Source organism: Gallus gallus, chromosome 3 (assembly GCF_016699485.2).
Source record: "Gallus gallus isolate bGalGal1 chromosome 3, bGalGal1.mat.broiler.GRCg7b, whole genome shotgun sequence".
Lineage (NCBI taxonomy): Eukaryota > Metazoa > Chordata > Aves > Galliformes > Phasianidae > Gallus > Gallus gallus.
The window spans coordinates 11704272-11732072 of NC_052534.1; the positions used below are offsets into that span (position 1 = coordinate 11704272).

General features: G+C 41.3%; 1 protein-coding gene and 1 long non-coding RNA gene across 4 annotated transcripts in view; both read right to left on the reverse strand.

The window, feature by feature from the left end:
• PCSK2 (proprotein convertase subtilisin/kexin type 2) overlaps window positions 1-27801 on the reverse strand; it is a 97391-nt gene that overhangs the window by 22118 nt on the left and 47472 nt on the right. For all 3 annotated transcript variants that reach the window (XM_004940214.5, XM_046939646.1, XM_040697849.2), the window contains 3 exons: window positions 26776-26813; window positions 7368-7444; window positions 1196-1284 (listed from right to left, as the gene is read on the reverse strand). In XM_004940214.5, the coding sequence (XP_004940271.2) occupies window positions 1196-1284; window positions 7368-7444; window positions 26776-26813 (204 nt within the window). The remainder of the gene's footprint in view (window positions 1-1195; window positions 1285-7367; window positions 7445-26775; window positions 26814-27801) is intronic.
• On the reverse strand, window positions 13133-19322 carry LOC121110484. Its single transcript, XR_005858513.2, has 2 exons — window positions 15911-19322; window positions 13133-15701 (listed from the first exon to the last, which is right to left on the reverse strand). It is a non-coding gene; the product is annotated as an uncharacterized LOC121110484 (long non-coding RNA).

The following is a 27801-nucleotide window of genomic DNA, read 5'->3' on the forward strand; positions in this document are numbered from 1 at the left end:
AATCACTGGGGATCTTGCTACCGAGCAGGCAAATCTGAAAGGCTGTCTGTCTTCAGAAAAGGCCTTCAGCTTTCGATTTTTAAACAACCAGCTTGATGCAGTAGATTATACCACGAATAAAGATGAGGTCCTTCTAAATCCCCCTGCCTCAACTTCCAGTCCTCTAAAAGTGATTGCCAGGATGTACATTTCATGAAATGCTGCATCCACGGAGGACACATCACCATTACTGGTGGAGAAAGGCAGGCACCAGACCTCCTTGGCCAGTTACTAATTCCTAGGTCACACTTATGGGGGTAACTGCTTAACACACATAGCTTGGTGTCCTGGAGGTTCTGCTTTGGACTGTGCAGCTGACAGGCAAAACGTGGCCTTCCCCTGACTCCTCTGTGTCAGCAGTGAACCAGGCCAAGCAGAAAACCTTCCCCAGGGAGCAATGGGTGCATTCATGATGGAGTTTTTAGTGTGCACTGGGGAATGAAGTGTAATTCCTAAGCACTCTTTCTCTGCTTGCTACTCCCTCCCTAACATTGTGGAACAAGTACAGTGAGGAAAATGTATTTCTTTAGGATGGAACTCAACTGACACATCCTGTTCAAGAGCTCAGCTCCAATCTCTGTATGCTGCCCATCAGGGCAGAAAAAAAACTAACACAAAGTAAAAATACCCAGCACACCTGAGGAGTGAATGCTGAGTGCTAAGCACCTGCTCTGGGCATCTGTTCTTAGTGCTCTGCATCCCTCATTAGAAGGGAGGAAAGCAATGACTGCAGAGATTTACAGCACTGCAGGGCCTGTGCGGTGAGAGCCTAAAGCATACCAACAGCATGGGATTTGCCTTTTCAAGTACGGTTTCCGAGTGCAGCAGAAATTTGCACCTTCTCTCCTGAAAAATAAGATTTGCCACAAACAATTCTGCCATGACGCAGGGAAGGAGCACTAAAAATGATTATACAGAGGTTAGCAAAAGGAGGAAGAGAGCTGTTCCTTTGCAGTGTCACTGAAGAAGCTATATAGGGCCTCCAGTGAAGGCGGCGGAGCCATGGAGAAATTCCTCTCCCCAGCTAGTGTGAGAAGTAATAAAAACATGGCCCAGTGCCAGCCTGCAGTCCTGGGCTGGGCAATGCTCTCTGTCCCTGCAGAGCAGTACTGCATGAGGCACAGTGCTGTTAGGACTGCTTGGGTTGGTACTGTACCTGCCACCTTGGAGTTGTAGGCGACTCCCACGCCACAGATGTTGTTGTTGGCAGCTGCAGACACCTCTCCAGCACATCGGGTCCCATGGCTGCACAGGGGAATACAGAGACATCACGTTAGCCCCAGCTAATACAGTGGTCACTCTGCACATGCTGGATCAAGGAGCATCACCCTGGTCCTGTCTTTGCCTCATTGCAGTCAGGGTCCAGCACTTCAGAGGAAAACCATGGCAAACTTGAATGCTGCACTAGGATACTTGGATGAGCTCATTCCATCCTGAAGCAGCAAATAATCAGTTTCCCCTGTGCAGCATGAATGATGCTTGCTCTGAGGTTATCACAGAGACCTGTGCTTCATTTAGCTGTGAAGTTATTCAGCCCATTTCAACTCTGGCTGTCAAACAGCTTCTGCCTGGTGACCAGCTACTAGACAGCAGAACCATTCCTGGAAACAATAGTGTAAAACTAAGATCAGCACCAATCCCTGCATTTTTTGTGACCAGGCCATGTGACACCTATTACTTTGAGCTCCATGAATACATTTTGCTCCTCAAACACATATCAGATGCGTATCACTGCCCACAAAGAATGCTACGGAATGAGGTGGTGCAGTATCAAGCTGGAGTAGCAGAAGAGAACAAGGACCAGCACGTTCCTTGGCAGCAGAACTGTGGCCGAGGGCATCCATCCCTTCCAGTGCCCAGCTGCCAGGAGAGCCACAAGCTGGCACGGAGCTGCAGCTGTCAGCGCCTGGATAGCCTGCAGTCAGCTTGAATGTGAGATGCCTCTGCTCTGACACCGAGGCCCAGGTTCAGCCTGACACGCAGCATTTCAAGAACACCTGGCGTCTCTGTGCTCTTAGTACAGACCCTGCTGCTGCTGGTGGCTGCAAGGAAGGCTTACAGGAAGGCAGATTGCATTCTTCTTCCTCTTAATTCACCACAGAAATTAAACCGCAGAGAAGATAGACAAGGGCAGCATAATCTCATTTTAAAACAAATAGCAGAGATAGCAGAGAAAGAGGTGAACCCCGTGCTGTTGTCAGGTTGGTTTCCTTTGAGATGCGTCAATACCAATCTTTTCCACCACTCACATACATCCACTCCACATTCTGGCTGGCATTGCTCCTACAGCACGCTAAGGACTCGTGCAATTAGCAGTGCTGCTTCCAGAAGCTGTGGAGAGCCCCAGATGAACCATCCCCAGGGGCAGCAGGATTGTTTTGTTTTAATCATCTTTTTTCTCCCTCTGTCCTTTGCAAGCACCTCTGGCAAAGGTGAGTGTAAAATTAATGAAGGGGCAAGAAGGAACACATTCTTTTTATTGCCTCCCTCAGAAGAGTGCATTTTTCAAGGTAGCCTCCAGAAAGAAAACGATTGCTCTCAAATGTGATCACAAAAGAGCAAAGATTGCAGGCAAGGTCCTTTTAAAAAGGGGGCAGAGAGGTGATTGGTGAGGACTTCTTCAGCTGCTGGAGAGATTTCTTTTGACAACCAGGCAGGCTTTCCCTTGTGCTCTTGTTCAAGGAGCTGTGAGGAAACACACCTCTAGGTTGCTAGGCATTCATTATCTGGTGGTCTGTGGGCCAGCTACAAGCCACAAAGCAGAACAAATGGCTCTGTTAAAAAATTGCCTTGACTGAGAGTAGGTTCAAAAACAATTAATATGAGTGGCACTGCCAGGTGGACTCTGTCTCACAGAAAGAAAAAAATAGGAGGACTATTGGAAGGTCCTCTCCCCTCCCTCCCCTCCACACTGGCCCAGATGATGGGGGCTGCAAGCAGCTCTGGTCGAGCAGCTCAGGGTTCAGGTAATGTGCTGCTGAATGGAGGGGAAAAAATAAGTCACACATGAACTACTGCAAATGCATTTGGTTGAATTATTAATGGCAAATAATAGACTTTTCTAATTTAGGCCTATTTGCTGTTCATGTATCATTGATACATCCACTGTGGTTTCTATGAAGTGACCTATGTCATGGGCACAGATCACAGCTTTCTTCTCTGATGTTCATCTCTTTGCTGCTTTCCAGTCTTTAAAACAAGGGGATAAAAAAATAGCTGAGAGTATTTTCATCTACAGATGAGATACGTCAAAGGCAAACTGGATATCAGCACATAGAGCAGCTTTTTTAATGAACACTGTATAAATGCAAACATTTTATATGAACACGCATGAAAGATTACAGTGAACTGGAAAACAGCTCTGCCTAACTGAACTAGTTATCAAAATTTGACTCCTTCATTTTTGGAAGCCATTTCTATTTCTGAAGCCCACTGCCAATCCTATTGCACGTTTCTCCTATTCAAATGTTTTCAAAAAGACGTGGCCCCAGTTTTCAAGGGAGGTTGTTTTTCTCCTGCTTTGAAATACATCTGCAAACAGCAAAGGACAGGATTCTGCCTCCCTGATGCCAGGGGTCTGCAGGGAGGGCTATGCTGAGCTGCAGGCTCAACAGTGGGGATGAGCTGCCTGTCCCAGCCACCTCAAGTGCTTGCAGTGGGCAGCAGTCAAATATGCAGAGCTCAAAGGAACATTTTTGCAGGGCAAATGCCATCCCCTTTTCACCTGCATGATGCTCTCAGCCTCTGAGCACTGGGAGAGCATTGCATAAGTGGAGATCTACTCGTGGAAGGAGGCAGTCCACCTGCATCTGAACATGCAAAGAACCTGCAGTAATGCTGTGGCTCTTTTTTCCCCTCACAGGGTAATGCTGCAGGCAGAAAGAGCTGTTAGATATGTTTATAAGAATTCTCAATTAGTGCATTGTTTGCAGTGTATTGATTGAAAAAAAAAAAATGAAGAAGAGGGGAGCAGGTGTTTTTGCTCTGTTAATGAGCACTGTCTGGAAACCAAAGGGAGACTCAGTGGGATTCTGTTAGAATACATAATAAATAAAGGCTTTTTTTTTTTATTTTTAACCTCTGAAAAATATGGATTTCCAAGACAGGGAGTATTTTTTGCCCAGCAAACTCTCATCCGAGAGAGAGAATATACTGAATAATTAGCTATAGCAGTGGAAATACTTATTTTTATCCCAACAGAAAGCTGTGATCTCAGTGCCTTGTGCGTGCCCACAACATGAAATCAGAGGGTTGCAGAGAAAGGCCAAGCTGCCCCTGACTCCCACAGGTACCTCTGCACCACACAACATGGTGCACATCTGCCACATCCCAAATGTTATGGAGGAGTAGGTGCTAAAATCACTTCCAGTTCCTAAAGTGGGTGCTAAAAAAACACTCTGATCTTTGGGGGGCTGCCTCTGTTTTTGGGAACTGGGCTTGGTTCAGGTTTGTGCACTCAGCATCCCCCATCCCAAAATGGCAATCTCCATGGTCCGCAAGCTGTGGGTCTGAGCACAGTCAAGCAGAGACAGTGCAGTAAGGACAGGAATAAGTAATCTTGGTGCCCAACCACCTGTGTGCCTCTGCCCTAACAGCAGCCCGACTGCCTGCCTGCAGCTTCCTGCCCACGGCACCGGGTTGTTCCCCTCTAAAACCCACACTGCTTGATTTCACAGAGTGCCAGTGGCTCCCAATAAAGGCCAGACTGCCTCCAGCAACCTTACAAAGAACAAAGTAGAATCTGTGCCTATAAGCAGAGCAGCTGGAATTAATGAAATACTCCATGCAAAAACCTCTTCCTTTTTTCTTAAAGACTAATGACACTTTGCACATGCAGCTGGCAGCTCACAAAAGCCCCTTGGTTCATCTTTCTAAAAAACAGTCTTCTGGTTCTTATTCTTCAATTGCTTACACAGAAACATATTCTTTATGGAAAAAGAGACATTATCCTATTTTGAGACTGATCTCCTGCATGCATAAAATTCAGTGGGTGATACAGAACTTACCACAAAGTGAGCAAAATAGAGTCTTCGTTGTAGGTTGTTTTGAATGGTTTTTTTGTGTAACTGCAGTCTATCTAGAAACACCTGTGCAGTTACACGTATGCATGGACTGTCATGCATACCATTATTACCACCAGGAAGTAATAACTCAAGAGTCAGAAGTTATGGCAATAGTTTATGGATGGGCACATCAGCATGATTAACAACAATAGTATAGGATTATGCAGGGAAAAACATAGCTACAACTACTCCTGAACAACTGGGTACAGTTGGTTCACATCTTAGTCTGGAGAAAACATGAAATCCTGCATCTTGAGGACTTCTTGCATTGTGCTGGCAAGAAATGGCTGATTAACTGATGTGTTGCTCCATGATTTACCTTGCAAGACAGAAAATCACCTATCCCACCAAAGGAACCTCATGGTTCATGACAAAGAAGGTATTATTTTTTCTGGGAAAGGTAATCAAGAAGAAAATCAGCAAAACAATTGCTACTTCTCCCCTCTTGACTATCTCTCTTCCAGCTGAAGCATCAAAGCAGAATGCCATTCTCAACATTTACACATCAGGGTTAAGGCAACCACACTTCTTACTCTCGATTCTTGCCTTGGGTGCCCGAATTCAGCCAGAAGCCCTGAGGCCAGGGGCCCTGCCACATCCAGGATGCTCAAGGCTTCCCTAAGAGAACTCAGGAGGTACCTCTGCCTCCAGTGCTACCTTGCTGAACACGTGAGGACTGTAAACTGTGCCCTACTATAAAACATTTGATAGCAGCACAACTGCTGTTAATGAGGCTTGGCAGAGCACACATAGTTTTATGAAGTTCCACACTGAAAATGACACAATCAACCATTGCCCACTAAAGCTAAATTTAATTTTCCTCTGTGCTGCTCCACAGCTAAGTGATATCCTTCTCCTACAAAGATCCTTCTCTTAAATAAAGCAAGAAAGGCAGCAGACCTTCACAAATTAGAGCCCCAGTCTTTCTCTGAGTTCCCATTCACTAATTGGGCTCATGCTAGCTTAAAAGTGTCAGATGTCCTTTCCTGAAATAAAGGAGAAATATCATTGGCATCTCGGTTTGGCTGAAAAATAGCCAGTCTCCAAAAGAGGTAAATGGGGACACAGCAGCTCCTAAATCTGTTTGATCCATTCCAGGAAGCCTGTGTCTGAGGTGGAAGCACAGCTGCCCCAAATCTTTCTCATGCTACCTGACTGAAGTAACATTGATGTCTTTAAAAATAGAAGCCAACAAAGCAAAGTGAAAAAAAGACTTGCACATTCAAAACTCAGAGGCCATTCGTGCAGCTGTACTAAGAGATGAAAACTACATCAAATAGGCCTAAAGTATTTCAGTAAGTACTATGACTGAGCCCTGATACTGCTATGAGTTTCCAAATCCTCACTGCTGCTGCTATATAAGCTCTGATGACATCAATTATTTAAATCTAGAAGGCATTTGTAAACTTCCTTGGAAATACTCCGAAACAAGTTTTGCAAATCTAAGCCAGAACCTATCTGAGACCCTGGGGAGCGTGGCTGAAGAGCTGGAGAAGGAAAAGTGAGTCTTGGACAATCATGATGTGTTAGGGAGAAACTATGCAACAAACACAGCTGCGCAGTTGATTCCAGGCTTAAAACATAACAGAACAGGTTCCCATCTAGTGTACAAGGACTTCAATTCCTAGCCTGAAATGCTACTCCAGCACAGTCCTTAAATCATGGTGAAAAGGCAGATGATTCAGAACTTATGTAAGACTTAATTGTTTTTAAGCTGGTCATTCTACACTGTGCTGCTTTTCAGCCTTTTTAGTTTACAATCAAGTGAAAATATCATTTCTTCCCTCCCCAAAGCCTTTTCCTGACAGACTCCAATCTGCATAAAATTCCTTCTTCCAGCTTACTCTCTTCAAAATTAAATAGCAGTCATACAGCATCAGATGCAGTAGATGGGAAACCCATCAAAATTGTATTAAACTTACAGAGCTGGCTTATTATATTGTCATAGGATAGATGACAGAAAATTGTATGTGGTTATCACCCATAAAAGCAATTTAAATATATACTTTTATGAAGCAGTATCTTCATTTGAATACCACAGTGAACCATTTTTAAACCATCTATGAAATGACATTATCGTGAGATTATCTAAAAAAAAAAGAAGTCAGAACTAACATCCAATTTTACAAACTGTAGTGAGATTGAAGCTACCATTTTGGCCAGCACAGAATCTAGCAGAAAACAGACATTCCACAAATCATAGCAAATGCTTTTAATTTCCTATGCAAACAGAAGTGAACAGCAGGCCAATTGAAGCCCACTTACCTGTTGAACCAGTCATCTGTATAGCGGGGGTAGGGGTAGGGATCATTACTGCTGAAATCGTAGCTAGCTTGGGCATTCTGCAAAACACGAAGTTCAGTGAATGTGCAGGAAAGCAGACATGGTAGGTAAAGCAGGACACATATATCCACAGAAAATCTCATTAGGTATCGGGTTCTTTTTTCTCCCCTGGAAAAGAAAATGTCATTCCTTCTCTGTGACATTCCGCGAGAGCCCCGCTTGTTTATGTTTCAGCAAACACCATTTCGGACACTCAACACCATTCCCCAAAGAGCTCTCTAAGAGGATTCAGGTCCTGTTTCAGCTTAATTTGATCACCTCACCAACATTTTCATGAGCTATTAGTCTACTTAGCGTGGCAGGACAAAGATTAAACATCATTTTCCAATCAGTAGTGGAAATGACCACACACTTGGGGTCTTCCATCTATTTCTAAAGCATTTCCATGGCTATGAAATTTTTGTCAAAATTCTAACTTGAAAACTGTATTAGTGTTCAGGACATACCTCTCAAAATTCTCTTTGCATATTTTCTTGATCCTTCAGTTGTTTGAACAGCTTCATAGATGTGGCTGTCAGGCCCTTTTGAGAATGCTATCCCAAGCCTCTCCCTTTCACACAGTCTAAATCACTCACGATTTTGCCCCATCAGCAAAGCTAAGGACACTCAGCAACTTTTTGATGCTATATTTGAGAAGCAAGTGGAGAGTTTCAGAAAGTCAAGTGCATCTTCTTTCTCCTCTCTCAATGAAAAGAAATAAATTAAGGGTGACTGAAAATTAAGCTTTTAAAAATATTTAGAAGCTTCCTCCCAACTGTATGATCACAGAGTTTATATTTTAATAAACACCATACTCAAGGAGCAGAATTATGTTAATTCTTAATTAATGTACTTACATTCTTTTTAAGATTTGGCTGAGCATGCTATTGAAGATAATTTGAGACTCGTGTCTGAATAGCTTTGCTCCTAAAAACATTTCTTTTCAGCAGATTCTCAGCTCTAGGGGTGCAGGAATAGGCAGTCCATTGGTAGCACCAAAGTCTTGGATTTTAGATTCAAAATCCCCAGCTCCCAAAAACTCTTGTGCCAGAATGAAACAGAAACAACGTTGTCCTTGACTCTTGGAGGGTAAAACGAAGTATCTTTCTGGTTACTGTCCAGTGAGTTTCTCGGTCATCATTCCAGAAAGCCTGGTTCTTTACATTCAATATGGACAATAAATATTCTGCAGTATTTGAATGGAGTCCAGGCTTGCAGTATGCCAGCCACATGGTTCAGTGCTGTTCTGCGGCTCGGACATAGCCAAATACTTTTGTGAGTATCTTTACTGCTCCCTCAGTATCTCTAAACTAAGGCCCTGATTTTCAGCCTTAAGATGCCTGCTAATAACTCCAGGTGTAGCCACAGGTTCTCAGTGCTTCTGAGCCTCTGTGCCCAGGTGCATGTTTAATTTACTTCTTTTAATTATCACAACAGCTTATACAGCACTTTGAATGGCACGGATCTGTATGAGCAAAGAGTAAATAGAATATGACTTTTCAGCCAGGGAAAATGGGGAACTTGACAGTCGTCTATAAATCACAAATAGCACAGAGAAGGTGGACAGGGAGTTATTTACTACTTCTCATAATGCAAGAACTAGCAGGAAAACACAGAAATTACCAGAGGGAAGATTTAGAAGCAGCAGAAAACAGCAAGAAGTGCTTTTCCATAGAGCATGTAATGAGTTACAAAATTAATTGGCCCCCAGCAATACAGAGGTCAAAAGCCTGAAAAAAAAAGAGGTTAGACAAATTAATAGAAAATGAATCTGGAAGGGGCATTAGATGCTGTGCTTTCTCTTTCTCCAGTAGTCCAGAAAACTGCAAACACTGGAAGCCAAGAGGCCACAACCATGCAGGCATCTCACAGCCTCTGGCCTGGTGACTGCGCTGCTCCTCTAGCACCCACTCCTGGCTGGCTGTTGCTGGAGACTCTTCCTACTATTGCAGGAATTTCACAAGTAACACCAGTTGTTCTGTGGGATATGGCAACTCACACGAGATAGATGATGTACCACAACTAGGGTCCTGTGTGACAAAAGCTCTGGGCAGCCTGGTCTAGTGGTTAGCGACCCTGCACATAGCAGGGGGGCTGAAACTCAATGATCATTGTGGTTCTTTTCAGTCCAGGCTATTCTATGCTCCTATGAAAAGCCTTGTGGCACAAGTATCCTATCTCAGTGAAACAGAGGAGGTTTGGATTCTGCAGTGTCCAGGGGAGTTGCAACAAGGATTTGCACAAGGGGCCAGGTCTTATCCCACACATGGCAGCAAGAAGAAATGAGCACCAGTAAAAACAAATGAGCTTGTCAACAGATGATCCAGTCCTGTTCTTTATGAACAAGCCCAGTATTTACTCCTAGCAGGACAAGTGGAAAAATGCATCTTATGGTAAAGTTAAAATAGAAATGATGACTCTCTGAGCAATTTAATTAGGAGGCAAAACCTACTCTGTCAGTCTAGACTTGGAAACCTTTGGAGATAAATGAATTTCAATCACAAATTAAATGAACTTTCTTATATTGCTGCCTTGGACCTAGACGTGGCCTGGAAACTACGCAGACTGCAGAAAACTAAGCTTAGTTCCAATGATTTCAGATCTTTTTCACATAGCCATGAGCTAACCAGGTACTAAATGTAATTCAACATATTGCCAATTCCTTACTCAGTTAGAACTTCTGGTTTCACTCTGGTTTCACTTCATTGTATGAATGAGAATTTAAACTCAGTTGTGAGTCAGCTCAGGTTTTTTCCTCACCTGGAAGGAATGCAGTCATACTGACATGGTCTCTAAGTTGACAGGAGGACTGCTGAGGCTGATTTTTCAGGAAAACATGAGACATACAAGCACATCATGGTAGCTATCAACCATTCCTGACTGTTAATTTCCTCGTGCAGAGACTTATAGATGGAAAAGTCCTCCTAGCTGTGCAGACGTACCATTTGTGTCTAGAATGGTGATAGGAAAATGGATTCCACAAATGATTCATAGAATCATAGAATCGCTCAGGTTGGAAAAGACCTTAAAGATCATCAAGTCCAACCACAACCTAACCAAACTACCCTAATTAACAACCTTCCACTAAATCATGTCCCTGAGAACCATATCAAAAAGGTTTTTAAACACATCCAGGGATAGTGACTCAGCCACCTCCCTGGGGAGCCTATTCCAGTGCTTAACAACCCTTTCTGTAAAGAAGTGTTTCCTGATATCCAGCCTAAACCTCTCCTGGCGCAACTAAAGGCCACTTCCCCTTGTCCTGTCACCTGTCACCAGTAAGAAGAGACCAACCCTGCTCTCGCTGTAAGCACCTTTCAGATATTGGAAGAGAGCAATAAGGTCTCCCCTCAACCTCCTTTTCCCCAGACTAGACAGCCCCAGTTCCTTCAGTGTCTTCCTTCGGGGAGCCGTAGGCCATATTCTCCAAGCCCTTCACCAGCCTTGTTGCCCTTTCATGAACCTGTTCCAGCAACTCCATGTCCTTTCTGTACTGAGGTGCCCAAAACTGAACACAGAACTCGAGGTGAGGCCTCACCTGTGCCGAGTACAAAGGCAGGATTACTTCCGTAGTCCAGCTCACCACATCATTCCTGATACAAGCTAGGATGCCACTGGCCTTCTGGGACACCCGGGCACACTGCAGTAGACTGAAGCTCTGCTCTATGCCCCATGTAACCAACAGTCAGACTATGGAAAGGTTGCTTTAGGCAGGCTACAAACCAACTCTTCCAAATCTTCCAGTTTTTACTCACTTGATTTTGGATGGCTGCACTCGGAGGAAAAAGATATCTAATTTAGCAGGAACCATTGACAAAGTGCAAAATTAAGAAGAATTCTTGGAAAGAAAACAACTGCTGACTGCAAGATTTATCTTCATTAAGGTCTTTGGAAAAAGACAGCAAGTTTCATCTTTGTGAGCGAACATTCCGCCCACGCTATGAAAGCAGTAGAACTGGTAATGAAACAGCACTGACGAGTACAAATGGACTGCTTCAAGTTCCTAATTTAAAGATCAAATTCTCAAATATCTAAGCTAGAACATATTTTATTTTTCCTTCCCTGTTCCCCCCACTCCTACAGCACTGGATCAAAAAAGGAACGGCCTCAGTTGGTAGCCAAAACGAATCATCTTGTGTTCTGGGAAGTGAACACTAAAATCTGTGACCCGCCATTCTCCTCCACAAGCTGGCCCTTCCAGCAGGCAGCAAGAGGCTGTTTATCACTAACTCAGGGATGAGATGGCAATGAAAACCAGTGCACATTAATATCTGCAGCCACATAGTGAAATAAAAATGTATTGCCTTTCAACTCAAGTGATTTGGTTTTCCAATTTTAATGTCCTACCAGTAGGTATTTCTCTTAAACTTGATTTGTCTGATATTTGGTTGTCAGTATCTGAGGTAGTTGCCCAGTCTTTTTCGGCCATCAGTGGAATTATCAGATTCAGGAAGCAACTCAGTTTTGTCAGCTTAAGGCACTGATGTTAGGCTGGAGTCTAGACCTGGATGAGTCCTGAAGCATGGCATTAGAACAACATCAATCCTACCCCTTGTGTTCAATCAATACCAGTTCCTTGTTGTAAAAAGATTTGAACCTGACGTTCATCCATCACCATCAATACATAATTACATATAAATAATTTCTACTGTATAACAGAGATGGCTGTTTTGCTATGAAAGAGAGCAATTATCTTGTATTTTAAGGCGTATGTCTATTTCTGCTATCTAGCTTTCTGCATCTTTATTCCAGGTAAGATGCTAGGAAAAAATGATGATTAGATTCTTTCAATCATTTACTAAGTAATGGTTTATCTATCAGGATATATAACAGGATACAAATGGATGACTTTTGCCTGGGTATAAAATTCAGCTTTCCTTAAAAATAAGCTTTGCCTAGCTAAGAATTTCTCTGTACTTTTAAAAATATAAGCAGTACCATCTTCTCTGTAAAACATTTATTCTGTATAATACAACAATAACAGTAAATCAATTGTCCCATGTGTTGCTCAGATCTGTAATAAAATTATGTACCTTGAGTAATGCAGCAAGCTCATAAATTTTTATATAGCTTTACAAGCCTCTAAAGAGTAATTCACATATAATTCTCTTTTCCTCCTTAACTCAAGAAATTTGCCTATGCTTACATGAAAGTCCATGAAACAAACAATTAAATACAAACGTCTGCTGGCCACAATCTGATTCTATTAACGATGTTAAAGCACTGGTGAATTTAGCCCAGAGATTTAAAACAAAAGAAACATTTTTTAACACAAGTGGCATTTGTCTTACCCTCTTCAAGAAACTGCAATTCCTTGTAGACTTGAGACAGTGAGATACCTTTTGCTTGTTTGAGTTCTTTACTGATCCAAAGAGGGAGCAAACCCCTGAGCTCAAATTACAACATACAACCTCTTTGAGAAACTGTACTAAAATAACACTGCATGTCATATGGTGGGAAGTGAAATTCAGTTTTGTAGACACAAGCCTAAGAAAATAGAATATGCCTGCTATGAGGCAAAGAAGAGGAGGCAACGTGATATTTTGCCTAGGAGGAATGCTATAAAACTTAAAGGTCATTAATGAAAAAGAGTCGTAGCTGCTGAGTCAGTAGTCATAGAGTAAACTATCTTCCCTTTGCCATGGGAAGGATGCTGTTCTAGATCTTGGTTGGATTTTTTATTTAGTTTTGTTCAGAAGTGAGAATGAAAAAAAAAACCCTGCAACTTCTTAAGTAGCTCTGCTTTTCTATGAACTAATTTACATGTCTCATACTGCTATCTAGCAAATCCAGAGCTGAATTCAGGACCTTGTCAACATCGAGAATACATCCACAAATGGGTTGCGTTCAAATATATTAACCATAAAGAGAGAATTCACTGTCGGCGAATACTTTCATCTCCCTCCAGAGACATAAGCTTTTTAGCCAGTTCTTACAGGTATATTATAAAAGAAGGAACACTCAGTCATACCTTGAATAATTTACAAGACAGCAGCACACTTTTCTACCATCCTCCTTTTCAAAGCAGTCATAGAAAAATAAATACAAATCTCATTTGAAACAGATGGAGTAGAGAAGCATGCCAGGTCCTGAATACTACCCAAGGTGCCCATAAACCATCCTAGCATTCCAGGTTCAGATATTCATTAGAGGCTCTGCTTGTCCACAAAGTGAGCAAGTACATAGCACACCACAACGGTGATTTCACAACACAAAGCAAACCTCCTGCACTGAGCAGCTGAGTGGAATAAAACACCATAAAATAAGTAATACAAGTAAAAAGGTGTGAAAGATTACTGAAGTAGGGATCTTTGAAGCCATTACTTCATGAGTAGCTAACACCACTGCATTGCTCTTAATTAGTTTGCCCTACTTCTACAGTAAAGCGTGGATTTCCTCACAATATTTGCTGGATAAAGCTGGTTTATTGAAATGAAGAAGATTTGGGAGGAAGCTCTGACTGTGGGGAAATGATGAATGACCCAATTTGTCCCCTCAAGTAATTAGTCTTGTCCTTCAGCACCCTGTTAGCTGCTAAGGAAATCACTTTCCACCCTCCTGGATCTATTAAAAAGCTGAGAAATCTTCCTTTAACTGGACAAATTTGTAGTTACCACTGCAAAAGCTCTTACCTCAATTCCCGTAACACTCAAAAATTCAGTTTTAGGTAAAATACAGCCAAAAGAGTATAAACCAACTATTACCAACATTTGGCTAATGCTCATTTTATAAGGGTGAAGGCATTTGAGGTAACAGATGTTACCGTTTCTAATAATCCAGTTGTCAAAATCTATAGGAAGACATGTTCCCTCTGTCACCTGTGATATTGCTTCTCATTTTGCAAAACAGAAAACCTGACACAGCTGAGGTTTTAAAAAACATAACAACAACAACAACAAAAAACAACCAAACAAAACAAAAACAAACAAAAAAAAAAACAAAAAACCCATGCAATTGAAAAAGACATGGGGCTTGAGTTAACATTTATATTTATCTGTGGTTAAGTAGTAGTATTTTTAAAGTAACAGTTACAGTGAAAAATAGCTTAACAAGATACCTTAAACTGCATTCTTTCTCTAGATTGGACAGATTTCCTTTGTCAAGTAACTGATCAGCTTCTCTTCATCTCACTTGGCACTACCTCTTATTTACCACTTATCTTATTTTTCACTGATTTCTTTTCTGCTTCCCCTGCAGATCAAAAAAATAAATGAATCAGAAAACCCAGATGAGTTACATTGCCAGCTGGCACTCTTGGGCATGTAAACATCCTCAAAGTAAAGCCTGCAGCTAAAATTAACTCACAAACTATTTCACATGGGGATAAAGCACCTATGTAGTAAGTACAGCAGTGAGACAGATCAATCTAAGCACAACAAAGTTTTTCAGGCTTCAAATAATAGAAGAAATAATCCATTCCATTCTTAGCTATCAAGACTGCTGAGTGTTTTCCCAGTATAGTAAACCAAATGGAAGGCCAGATGCATTCAGCTACATGCAGCCTAGCTCACTGCGGCTGCTTTTTGCTGTTGCTTGGCTCAGAGGTATATAGAGTCAAACAGGACAAAAAATAAAAGGAAAAGAAAAATAATCACGGAAACTCAGAGAAAACTTGAACTTTTAAGAGAGGAGCACATTTTTGGTTCTCCCTCCACAGTTTTCAGGATGATGTGGAAGAAACCTGAAGTGCATCTAAGCTATTAATTACTTAGAGTGAGAGCTCTTCAAAGCAAGTTAATTTAGAAAAAAAATGAGACATTTCTACTCAGCAAAGCATTGCTTAAATTTCAGAGGGGATGCCAAAAATCTCTGAGATATGCCTCAAACATACTGAATGTTCATAGGTAGGCACATTTACTGAAGACGATTAATAAATCAATTACAGGTAATGAGTCTCAGGGCAAGTGGCAAATTTAAAGCTGTAAGGCTTCAGCTTATGAAACGAACTCCTTGATTTCTTTAACTCAGGGCGAGTATTTGTGAAGAAAATACATGGCATCTGAGTAGCCAGAACCAGAGAAGCCCTTGGACCATTTCATGATGTTAGCAAATATAAAGAGCAAAATGAAAAATACTGTGAACACACACTTCATCCAGCCTTGGTGTTCTATCTTATTAAAAACCTGGCCTGCATTCCCTTACCAGTACATGGATATTTTCCCCCTTCAGGTTACTCTTCATGTCATTAGTGTGACCTACTGAAGCTGGGACAATAATGGAGTTATAAATCCAGCAGCAGAGCACCGAGGTTCAGGTCCATTACTCTTAGTTACATTCCTGTAAGAAACAGCCAACAAGTTTGTTGGTACACCAATATCATGTTGGGTGTTGAGCTGCAGCAAAGGTTGTGACTGCAGAGCTGTGATGGCAGCCAGCACTTTCAACATCTGTGAGGGATGAGCTGGAAGGACAGAGGAGTAAGATCTCTCTCTCCTCTCAATGGGCTCAATTCAAAGCCCACCAAAATCTGCCACAGGCTTTCCTACCTTAATACCACGGGCAGGATTTGGATCACATCCAACACAAAGGCCTCATTCTTAAGTGCCACGGGGTGGGTAAGGGACAAGTTTTTCCAACAGTGGAAGAAAATCTGTAGCTCAGAGTTTGCAGTACTCAGCAGTAACTCAAGCACATGACATAGGGCAAAGAGTAGCTGCTTGTGCTGGCAGAGAAAACATTGCCCTGCAGCTGCAAGGGGCCATCCGCCTCCATGACCAGAGAGGCAGTGCAGCCAGAGTCTGTAAAAACTGATCAGTTATCAGCAATGCTTCCAGCAAAGTGCACGGATACTGGAGATACGGTTGTAATGGCACTCATAAAACAAAACTGGCAGGCTATTGAGGCTGGGCACTTAAACCAGTTACACTAATTGTGCTTGTACAAAACAGGCAAACTGCAGCTTTTTGGAGAAGATGGAAATCAACTGGCTTAGATGGCTTGGTGAGGTAGCAGATAAGCCTAGTTGATGGTGTTTGTGGGGAGGAAGAGGAGGACTGGGAGAGCTACCCTACTCACACAAGAGCACTGAAAGTAAGAACTGGCAAGACAATAAAGTGGTTGTTTTCTCCTTCTTCTGAAAGGTTTCTCAGCTGACAAGAGAAGAACCAATTCTTAACAAGCACTCAAGCAGTTACACCTAAATTGCATTAGTATGGACGATAACAAACAGACACAAAAATATGACACTGTAGGTGGATCAAAAGGAGGTGAACAGTTCAGAGAGGAGACTTAGAAAACATAATGCAAACCATTATCTACATTTCTTTCACCACAGAAGCAAATACAAGCTGATTTACGTGCCTTGGAGTTACAAGGTTTTAAAGATCTACTCTTTTATTCCAACTGCATGCTCATTAGCATAGTTTGAGTGCATTGCAGGAGAGTATTCCTGTCACTAAAATCTGTCAAGTCATGCTGGGTTCTCAGGGACTTTAATGGACTAGTTTATTTGTTTTTCTATTAATTAAAAATCATTTCCTTTGTTTATTCTATGTGAGAGAGGCAGGGGAACCATAGAACAGCTAAATCCAAAATTTCAGGGAGATAAGGTGAGACTGCAGAACAACTTCACGTAAATCTACACGTACTATACTGTGCCACCACTAATGCTTTTAAACAGTACGTGATCATTCCAGACTCTTCTCTTAAATTATTCTGTTTGATTAACAGCTGATGTTTTCACAGTAATTTATTGGATGCGTAAATTTAAGAAATGTCCTAGACATCATTAGCTGACAATGAGAGATTCACAATTACATCAGTCAGACACGGTATTGCTTCTGACTAATTTTTCAACTGAGTTAAGTGCCTCACTGAATTAAAGTGGTTTTGTTTCTCCCAATAAGTAAATTTTTACAACATGCACTAGTGTTTAAATTATAAAGTCCTTAAGCATAGCACAGATTTTTGTACTCTCCTTTGTACATATTCAAAGAGAGGCATCTCCATTAAAAAAAGGCAGACCACAGCCTGACTGCAGGACATTTCCAAAGATCATCCATTTCAAAGTTTATGAGTAAAGAGTAGGGGGAATGTGTGACTGAGTTATGCACTAGCACACCCATTTAACTTTCACACAATACCTGCACAGCATGAAAAGTAGCAGAAGCTACATCAAATACAAGCTCCTGTCCTGTAGTGAAAGACATTATCCTGGTTGGTCATGTTTCTACAGCTTTTGGGATCCTTATTTGCCCTGCTGAAGCTATGAAGCCTGTCTCTTATGATGATTAAAAAAAGCAATATACAGTGAATCCTATAAACCCGTTGTTTGTACAGTCTGCCAAATTTCTGATTGCTCTGGACTTAATGGAAGGGCTACTGGTGACTTCAATGAGACCAGCATTTTATCAGACATTTCACACTGCTATTTTGTTCCTCTGTAAGAAATGCTCATTATTTTTATTGCTTCTGTTGGGAGTGCAACAGAAAGTACATTATTTTTAAATCAAAGCAATGTGAAATCGGGCAGACTTTCAAAAATATCTTAACAACCTACATAGTATGCTAGTTCACCTACTGAGAACTATTAACATGGAACACATGAATGCATACAACAAAGTTAAACAATGCAAAGCAAGCAGCTGCATCAAGATGAAGTGCCAAAACAAACAAAAAAAGGAACTAATTTCAAATGAACCAAAATAACTTCCAGGCACAGTGAGGAAGAGGTGTTTAAATACTGGAGTCCATTTGTATCTGTATCTACTGTATTTAGGCTAGCATTTGTTTGCACATGATCGCAGGTTCCTTATGTCTTCTTGCTTTCCTCTCCTGGAGGCTTATCCAAAGGGCTCCATCAAAACTTTCCCTTTTGCATGCAATTGTTTATCATTTGCACATCCACTAATAAACAGAGGATTTGAGATGCTTCTTGCCAAGTCAACACTGGGTCTGAAAGTCTATCCTTGGCACCTATCAAATTTTTATGAAGCTTTTTGAGGGATAAGCATTCTCCACAAGCACCATCTAATTCAGACTTCCCTGGTAAGACCGTAAGTAGACAAGTAACTATAACATGAAGTTTAATGAAGTTCCAATTCAACACTGAAAGATATTCACGGATTTCAACATCAGTATTGTCTTAAACAGGTTGAGCAGTTAAAACAATTATTTTCACAAAAAGCAGGCACTTCCAAATGCAAAAACTGCAAAAATACTTTTGCCTTTTTTCAACTAAAAATGTGTTATTTTCTTTGGGGAATTAGAAGCTTCTTACTTCATTTTGCTGGCCTTTTTTTAATATTACATGGTAGGCACTGCCTCCAGGAGACTCTGTATTTGATCCTGTCCTCTTGAACGGACCATGAACTTGAGTGGTATTTTGTTGCCGCTGATTTAATTCAGAAAGTTCCAGCAGACAAATATTTAAAGTGAGATTGAATTGATCCAAAATAGAAATATTTTACTTGTATTACCCATGGACACTTACAGTTTATAAAACTCATCTTTGCTGGCAAAAGATATTGTTCTATTGGAAGATTTCTGGCTGGTTCCAAAAGCTAAATGGTCTCCAGAAAAGAAAGTAACATACAATCAAAACAGAACAATATCAGATCCCTCCTTAGCAAACAGTGAGAACTGATATCTTTCCTTTACTTGCCTTGTCTAAATAAAAGAAGAAACTAATTCCAAAAAAACTTCTTTGGAGAACCCAGGAGAGAGGCACAAGCCAATTTTAAAAGTGCCTGTCAGAGCTGATGAAGAAATGTCCTTATTTGCTCTTCCACCTCTGCACATTTCTCATTTCAAGCCCTAATTTACTTTCCCTGAATGATGTCTTAAGTGAAAACTAATACCACTGCTTAATGATTAAAGTGATTAGCCACCTTACACTTTCTCAGTGTGCAGCTGATTAATTAAATACATGGATTACAGGGAAAAATAACTGCTGTGGACAATGTGTGGTCCTTAGCTTGCAAAATGAATACCTTTGGCACCACGTCACATTGCTTACACATGAGCCATGCATTTAATATGACTAATATCCTTTTCAGGTGGTTATAATATAACAGAAAGCTGAAAACTTTTTGCAGCATTCATTGTTTGGAAATAATCTCAGGTAAGTGCAGCTACCATACACGAATCTTTCTGATTCTGGAAGAATTGTACTTTGAGGATATTTTACAGCCAGCATAGATTAGTTGGCCTGAAGAGATCCACACCCGTGGAACAGTGCCAACTTCAGCTGCTTAGATGGTGCTGAACACCGAGCACTTGGAAAGAGCCAAGTATTTGGAGTCTAGATCTCCCACAATGGACTTTGGCAAATGCATTATCGTAATATCTTTTGATATGAGAAATACTGTTTTCAGCTACAAAAACAGCTCTGTGTGTGACACAAGCTGTCTTGCTAAAGCAGTTGTGCCTCCTTCACAAGGTACTGCCTCCTCGGCAGCAAAAGCCTCTTTCTATGGCTCGTGGCCACACTAAATGATCCAGAGGAGAAATAGTTTTAAATTCTTTTGGTTCTTCCATTTTTAATTGAGTTGAAAGCTATAAGGCATTGATAACGTCTATGATTACAAAACATTTTTCATGAAGTAAGAAGAAACTGATGTCTCCCTTACATAGCACTGTGGCTTCTCTCTCCCAACAGCAGTGCTTATTTTAAGTAGCTATAAGATAAAGAGGAACTGTGCAGTCACCTTAAGTAAATTGCAGCACGAGCTCCAGTGTAACATGTACCTGTAAAAGTAGGTGCTGTGGGGAGCAGGGGAGGAGGAAAGGACTGTTGGAGGGGCTTCTTAACATATTACGTAACATTAAGCATTTTCTGTACATGGTAAACCCAGGCCTACCTTCCAAGTATGCAGAGCACCCCTTTTGCCTGGCTGGTCTTATCAGAGGAGGCATCAGCTCTTTTTCAGCTTTCCATATGTTCAGAGAAAAAAAAAAAAAACAGATTGCATGGAACAGAGAAATGAGTCCAGAAGCGGATCCTGAACAGAGTAATAGAAAAAAACCTGCCAAGTCTGACACAGAGACCTTCATTCCCTTCTCAGTAAATTCTAATTCATGCCAATGAAACCTCAGCATCTTGCATGTCCTTAACAATCATCTTCCAAACACTAAACCAGCTTCCTAGCTGCTAGAAGCCATCTGATCAACATAAACAGCCGACAGAAGGCCATCAGTTTCTGTTGCTAAGGCATCAGCCAGCCTGCATCCTTCTAGCCTGGCAGAAGAGAGGTTTCATTTTCTCTCCCAACAAATTCTTGATGAAAATTCTGCCACAGTCTACTTCAAGAACATCCGTCAGAGTGTGCAGAGTGAATTTGCAATGTGTTAGTAGAAGGATGTGATTAATCCCAGATTTTGGTGGATAATTTTTAATTGATAGGCTAGCATTTATTTTAGAAAATCAATTCACAAAACACCCAACCCCAAAGCAGCACATTAAAAAAAAAAAAAAAAAGAAACGAAGCAATCTAAAATCCAATTAGCAATGTATTGAACTATCTGAAACAGTTTGTTCTTTATCTTTTGATATGGTAATGTTACTTCAACATTGCAATTAAAAATAGGTACTAGCAATAATGACCATGGTGTAGAGTTTGCCCATAAAATACCTTTGATGTATTAGCAATAAAGCCTTATTGACATTAAGCGCATAGTGTATGCGCTCAAAAAACCTTTGAAATGCAGTAGGAGCTGCAACTGTGCAACTGTGACAGGCTCTTTTGAAGTTCTCTCTGTAGGAACCAGATCTCCTCAAGCTAACTCGAATCACTCACTGACGCCAGGCAGGGATGAGCATGAGTCTGACATGGTTCAGCTTTAAGTTCCCTCTGAATTCCCTAGGCTGACATTAAGAGCAGCGTGGAAAGTCTGGGAGTTTTTCAAGGTCTTCAGAAGGTTTCCTCCAAATTTTTGTCTTAGAAGGGCAATGTTTTTCTCGCCACCAGTCATAAGTGAATTCAGTTTGATTTGGGCATTACATCAGTTGGGACTTCAGTGAGGTAGATCAGCAGGGTCAGAGTAGCATGGTTCAATAGCTGTCAACAGAGACCTGTCAACTTACAAAATCTCACCATTGGACTGAGCAATTTTAGGGGAGATGCTGATGATTTACAGTGCTAAATCACTGACATACCTCCAGACCAATTTGCTTGCCCTTGTGATAGCATGCAAGGGAGGCTAAGAAAAAAGATCCTTTATGCCATAGCTAACTTTACTGCAGATACCACAGTGTATAATGTATTGCCTGTACTACTTCTTATTCCTTTTGTGGCTGTAAAAATTATTCAGCGATGCATATGTTCCTCTAGTAAACAATGGAAATTGCAGGTCATAGCAGAAGTAGAACATTTCCCTGCTTCCCTGCTTATATTATAATTATCCTAAAAGTATTCTGTGTTCCTCTTAGCAGTACAGGGGAACCTGTTAGTGTAACTGCTGGTGACAAGGCCCCAAAAGTTGAAAGAGATTGCTTTGCTTCTTGAGCTGTAGTCAGCTGGAGAGAGAAGACAGGCAAGGGTTCAGACATTGAAACCAGCAATTTTTTACTCCTGGTCTGAGTGCCTTGGTGGGACTCTGATTTTGTTCACCGGTGCTAATCGGGGATAAATCCACTTACACGAGATGATCAGCTCCCTGCTGCTGTAAATGGGATAATGCAGCTACACTGACCTTCACCAGCAGACATGAGTGAAGCCTGAGAGTTACAGAATACAAACTCATGTGAGGGAGAGATCAGTTTGTATTTCTGCTCATGGCACAACAAATCTATTTGCTCCCTTAGGCTTTTCTTTAAAAGAATGTACTCAAGTTTGTAATGCACAACCCCCACTGCTGCCATTCTCCTCTTTTAATAGACACATATAATATGCAGCCCTTGTTACTTTCCTTCTCTTTCTCACTCGGATGCTGTATCTCAGAGAAGTCAGTCCTGAAAATTGCTGGCTTTGTAAGCACAGTCTGAGTTGAAAGAAAAGCACGGAGTGCATTAGGCTTCAGCTTTTTAATTATCAGTTCATAATAAAGGGTTCTCTTTGTGGGGAAAAAAATAATTTCCTGAAGGCTGAACCTCTGCAGGGTTTCCAAGGCATGGAGGGAAATATCGATCCTTTGACAATGAGTCTCTGCATTCACAGTGCAGAATGGAAAATTCCAGCTTTGCAATAACCCCCTAAACCCCGAGGAGCAAGTGGCTGTACTGCAGCGTGCTGAGAGGGGTACTGGGAGAGCAGCCCATCTAGACTGTGAGAAGGCACGCTCCTTTTCATATGTATAGGAAGGCTGCCAGGAAGGAATAAAGGTTCATAATTCTCTTGGCCAGCTAAAAAAGGCATTTGGGGTTTGGTTGGAGCAAGCTGGATACAAACGGAGAATCTATTTCATTCACATACAAAGACTAGATATTACCTATTTGAATTCTGAGGTTTCTTGGGTTGTTGTAGCAATGAAGTATTTAACTCTGGGAAAGGTGACATATTTTGAACAAAGTTACTGAAACGACACATTCCCTCTTTCCCCTTTCCCATTTTTGTGGCTGCACCATCAACTCTACATTCCAATTTGGGACAAAACCAACTCTGCCATATCAGACTTTCTAAAAGGAAAGATGTCCAAGACATAAATCAATCCTTACTAGAAAGTTTTGTTTGCATAAGAGTAATCTTTTAGACTAACCTAGGCATATCCAACCCATAACCCACACAGCACATGTGGCACAGCCTGTCCTGCGGCCTCCTCCTTCCCCAGGCCATCTTGGCAGCAGCTCTGCCCCACTGAGAGGCCTGGCCTGGGCTAAAACCAGAGCACAGGGAGGGTGCAGTGCAGTGCTGACTCAGTTATAGCAAATAACTGTGTGCACTGTGATATACTGCCTAAACACAGCCTTGTGAACAGCAAAAAATATGCAGCCATGCTTTCTGTTTTGATAAAGCAATTTGAGAATTGTTTTCAAGCTTTCAAAAAAAAAAAAAAAAACAAAAAACAACTCATCAATTTTTTCATGTATTTGAGATTCCATTTTCAGTTGACATAAATAGATTACCTGCGACCTTTCAAATGCAATGTTTCAAGTTGCAACCAGATAGTCAACTCAAAAATATGATTATGTCTCTATACCAGACTTCTCTAAAACATATCTTAGCAGAGAGAAACACTGCTCTGCTCACAATCTGCCTTCTTCATGTCACTGCTTTTTGGCAGTAGGTACATCTGTGGACAACTGCTCTCCAGGATGAAGCACACAAGGAGTAAAATGTCATTGAAAATCTCTGACAAACACCTGACAGCTCACTGAGAACTGCAGCCACTGCCATTGAACCAGCCTGATGTGCCAGTGTCACAAAGACAGGGTCACACATCGCAATGCTTTTATGGTTTTGTTTCTCTCTTTATGTTATGATAAAAAAAACATTTAAAAATAATATGTTTTGTTACTTATATGCATTAAGTATATTATATATTTTATATGCGGCCCAAATCAATTCCTCTTCACTCAGTGCAGCCCAAGCAAGCCAAAGGGTTGAACACCCATGGACTATGTAATATGCTAGAAGTGAGATTGTCTGAATGCCCTGCAAGACAGAGACAGACCACATTTCATTAAGCTTCAGGAAAAAAATACAAAATGGCTTGTTTTTCTTTTAGAGAGCTCTTTCTCCTCTTTGATCCTCGTTATATCTAAGTGCTAAACCTCTGTTAATCTAGTCAAGCAAAAGAAAACAGCAATTCAAAACATAAAAGCCAACTGAAACCATACAACCAAAGCCAAGTTTTGGTACTTGAAAAGTGCTAACGTGCTGAAAGCATCACCTTTGAGAAACTTCCTAATTGTTCCTAATTTTCCAAGAAAATGAACAGATATTGCCATGGTATGCAGGCATTTATTCACTTGAGAAAGATAAACTTTTAATTTCCTAAATATAAACAGTGCAGCCTAAAAGAAAGTTGTTCGAAAGTGCAAATGCCATGAAATACTAAGCACGTGGTACAGAACTGTGCAAGGGTGATTGCAATTGCTATGCCAGCCTGAAGAGAATTAAAGATCTGTTCCTAAGAGACTGACTTCATTGCCTTTCCAGGTCTAATGTGATCTTTCCTCCAGGTTGGATTTAAGTTCTTGTCTTCAGTTCATGCCCAAATTACTACCTACTGGGAAATAATGCCCTTGTGGCCTCTAAGATGCAGCACAAGCTATCAGAGCAGGGTCTCCTAGGACTCAGAGGCATGTGCAGCCTTGCTGAGAGAGGAGGAGAGGTAAAGCAGGGGTGAACTGAGCCCTGCAACCACTGTGCTGTGCTTCAGTGAGTGAGGAGATGGCAGGTTTAGCAGCGGGAGCAGGACTTGACCTTGTCCTTCAGCAGCCACCTCGCAGACACAGCTACTGCAGTCATCCCTGTGCGAGGAGGTGCCAGCACCTCTCTCTGCTTACCTTGCATACAATCTGCTAATTTATCAGCACTTTTCCTGGAAGCATCCTCTGGCATATTCAGCACGCATTTTCATATTTCTGTATTAAAGCATTGGGTTTGTAACTACTATAAGTTTGCGAACTTTCAGTTGGAGTTTCTACTGTTCCATAATGATTATTTGTTAGACCAACCCCTCGTTCCTCAGCTTTCTCATCTGTGTCTGGCTATTGACCTGCCCTGCGCAAGCCAGGCCTAACCCAGCACTTAGCATTGGCCAGGTAACCTCTGCTCGCCCCTCAGCAGCCTAATTACTGCTGCACAAGCGGATCAATCTGTGTTTAAACAAAGTCATTCTTACACAGCATTTTTAAGATTCTCTCTTCAAGATCAGTCTCCTCACAAGCTTTCCATACGTACTGTTAAATGTTTTCCCCTCTCCCAGTCAACTTTTCTTCTCCTATTTCAGCCCAGTAGTTCTTTTTCTATCTCCAGCTCCACTGTTTTCTGACTTCTAGCATGATATCTTCATTGTCATGACATTCTCTACTCTATTTTCCATTAGATACTAAAATACTCACTATTGCCACTTTAAAAAGAACACATTCTGCTAAGCCTGACGAGTATTTATCCATCAAACAGAAAACATTTTTAGAACTGAAAGACAAAACACAGCATTACTAAAAATCTATTTTTAGTTTCTGGGCATGATCCTAGGTTCAATGCTAACAACAGAAACATTCCTACTTTGCATTAGATCAGATACAGGCACACAGTTGTATCTTGTTTATTCAAAACATGATTGTTTTAGAAACAGAATATTCTCTCGTGCTTTGTTCATGCCTGCTGCTGCAAAAGCAAGTAAGTGAGCAAAAAGCACATTCTGGCCCTAGATCGTATGCTAAAAGCGTACGTGCTGAGAATAATTCCTATGATGACAAAGGCTATCTTTTAATAACATTTTTAATTCATACAACCTTATTGGAACATCCTACTGAGTTATTCCTCTTGGGTGAGGGTTTTGCAGTTATGGCACAAGGCTTAATTAGCTGCTATCGAGTTATTAGGCCAGTTCATAACAAGTGAAACAGGTTATCTTGCACTTTACCTCTCCAGTCAGCTATTTCCCAAATCCTTTGTCCAAAGTCAACTCCTTCTCTCTACCTATATATTCTCCACCAGAGATACTTAGCTATTTATTTACTATAAGAAACAGGCTTTCAGGAAAGGAGCAAGACCTAAAGCTGAGACACTGCACCTCATCAGGCAAAGAGCCACAGCTTTGGACCCTCACTGCCTTAAACACAGTGTGAAAGCAGCACACCTCAAAGGCAGCCTGCAGTGTGAGGGCGCTGGGAGCCCTTGCAGACACCTGGGGACATGATTGCTAGTGACTATGAGGGGTTGGGAAGAGTCTGGAAGAATTAGGAAAGATTAAAAGCTGCAAGTCTAAAGCCTGAGGTATGTCTGAGGAACAATCAGTTGACACTGTGTATGCTGGTAATACACAATCTGCCCTGCACATGCTTTGGAGCACCAGACCAAATCACCTGTTATAAAGGAATTAAGCTGTTCCTGAAGGTTTCAAAAGCTGATGCATGCTTGAGCCATGGTGAACAATAGCAGCCTTGCCACAGCCCACAGCTCCACAGCCTTCCAAGTGACAGGTGAGTTCTGCATCTTAATAGCAGGATTTAGAGCCAATTCCCAGGTTACTCATTTCTGTCCCAAATCCAATACTGCAAACTGCAGCTTATTTAATGTGCGCCAGCACTGTCATTCCTTCACAAAAAGCCTTGTCAACCTTTTCATTCCTTGCACAGGCAGCCCCATTTTTAGTCTGCTTATTTCAATATGAAATGTATCATCTGTAACATCAGCAGTTCAGCTGTACTGTTAGCCTCTTCACTGCTTATAATTTTGTGACAAAGAAGGGACATAACAATAAGAAAATTCACATTTTACAGAGAAGGTCAGCATGTACTTACATAATTGGAGGCAAGATCAGGATGCAGATAATCAATTCCTGCAATAAAATAATGACAGAAAACAAACTGAAGGTTAGGAGTTTCAAAAATATTTTCTAATCATCACAGAAAACAAAACAAAGTCCTTTGCAGCTGTAGGAAAACAATCATGGTGAATAATGCCATTGGTTGAAATAAAATTTCAGTTTTTATGTATTGATCTATAAACTGGGACATTGCTTCTGATGTAGCCCCAGCCAGGAGTTGTCAATTATTTGTGCCAAAATACAGGTGCCAGTTGAGAAAGCAAGCTTGGTGACAACATTTATTGGCCTGTTTTATGAATTGCATCATATTTGTTTAATAAGACTAGCTTAAATCACAGTGTATCTGTATACAAAGAGCTGTCACGTACACCAAAGTGTACCAAATCTGTGAACATCAGCAAACACTAGATTAGTAGAGCACACAAAAATGGAATTTTTAACCATTGATAACTAAGTAGAGAGAAAATGTGGATTAGACTGTTCTAGCAAATATCTGAGCACAGGTTGCAGTCTGAGACCTGGGCTTCATGAGATACAATATCATGACACTTAGATTCTGAGCATTCCCATACATGCCTTCAAAAAGCTGACACAAACCAGAAATCTCAAACAAGCTAAATGTTCACTGAAGCTCATCTGGTTTGTGCTTAACACTACAGACACTGAAAATGCCAGAAGGAACTCTCAGATCCCTGGAATTCTAAGCAAACCAGACACTTAGGTTGCAGCTGAGAAGAAAACAAGAATACCGTATCCAAAGGATCAAGGAGATGCACAGAAAATAGTAACCCTGATTTTTCACAAAGCATGAGTTTAAATGGAGGCTCCACACCTTGGCAGTGTGCTAAACCCTGGAACAAGGCAGTGGTGCGGAATATGCTCATGCTAATGCAAGAATTATTTCCAAAGCTGAGAAATACACAAATCCCCGTGGATGGAACAACAGAAGCAGCAGATCTACACTGAGATGGGATAAATTAACCTATTAGATATTCAGTTA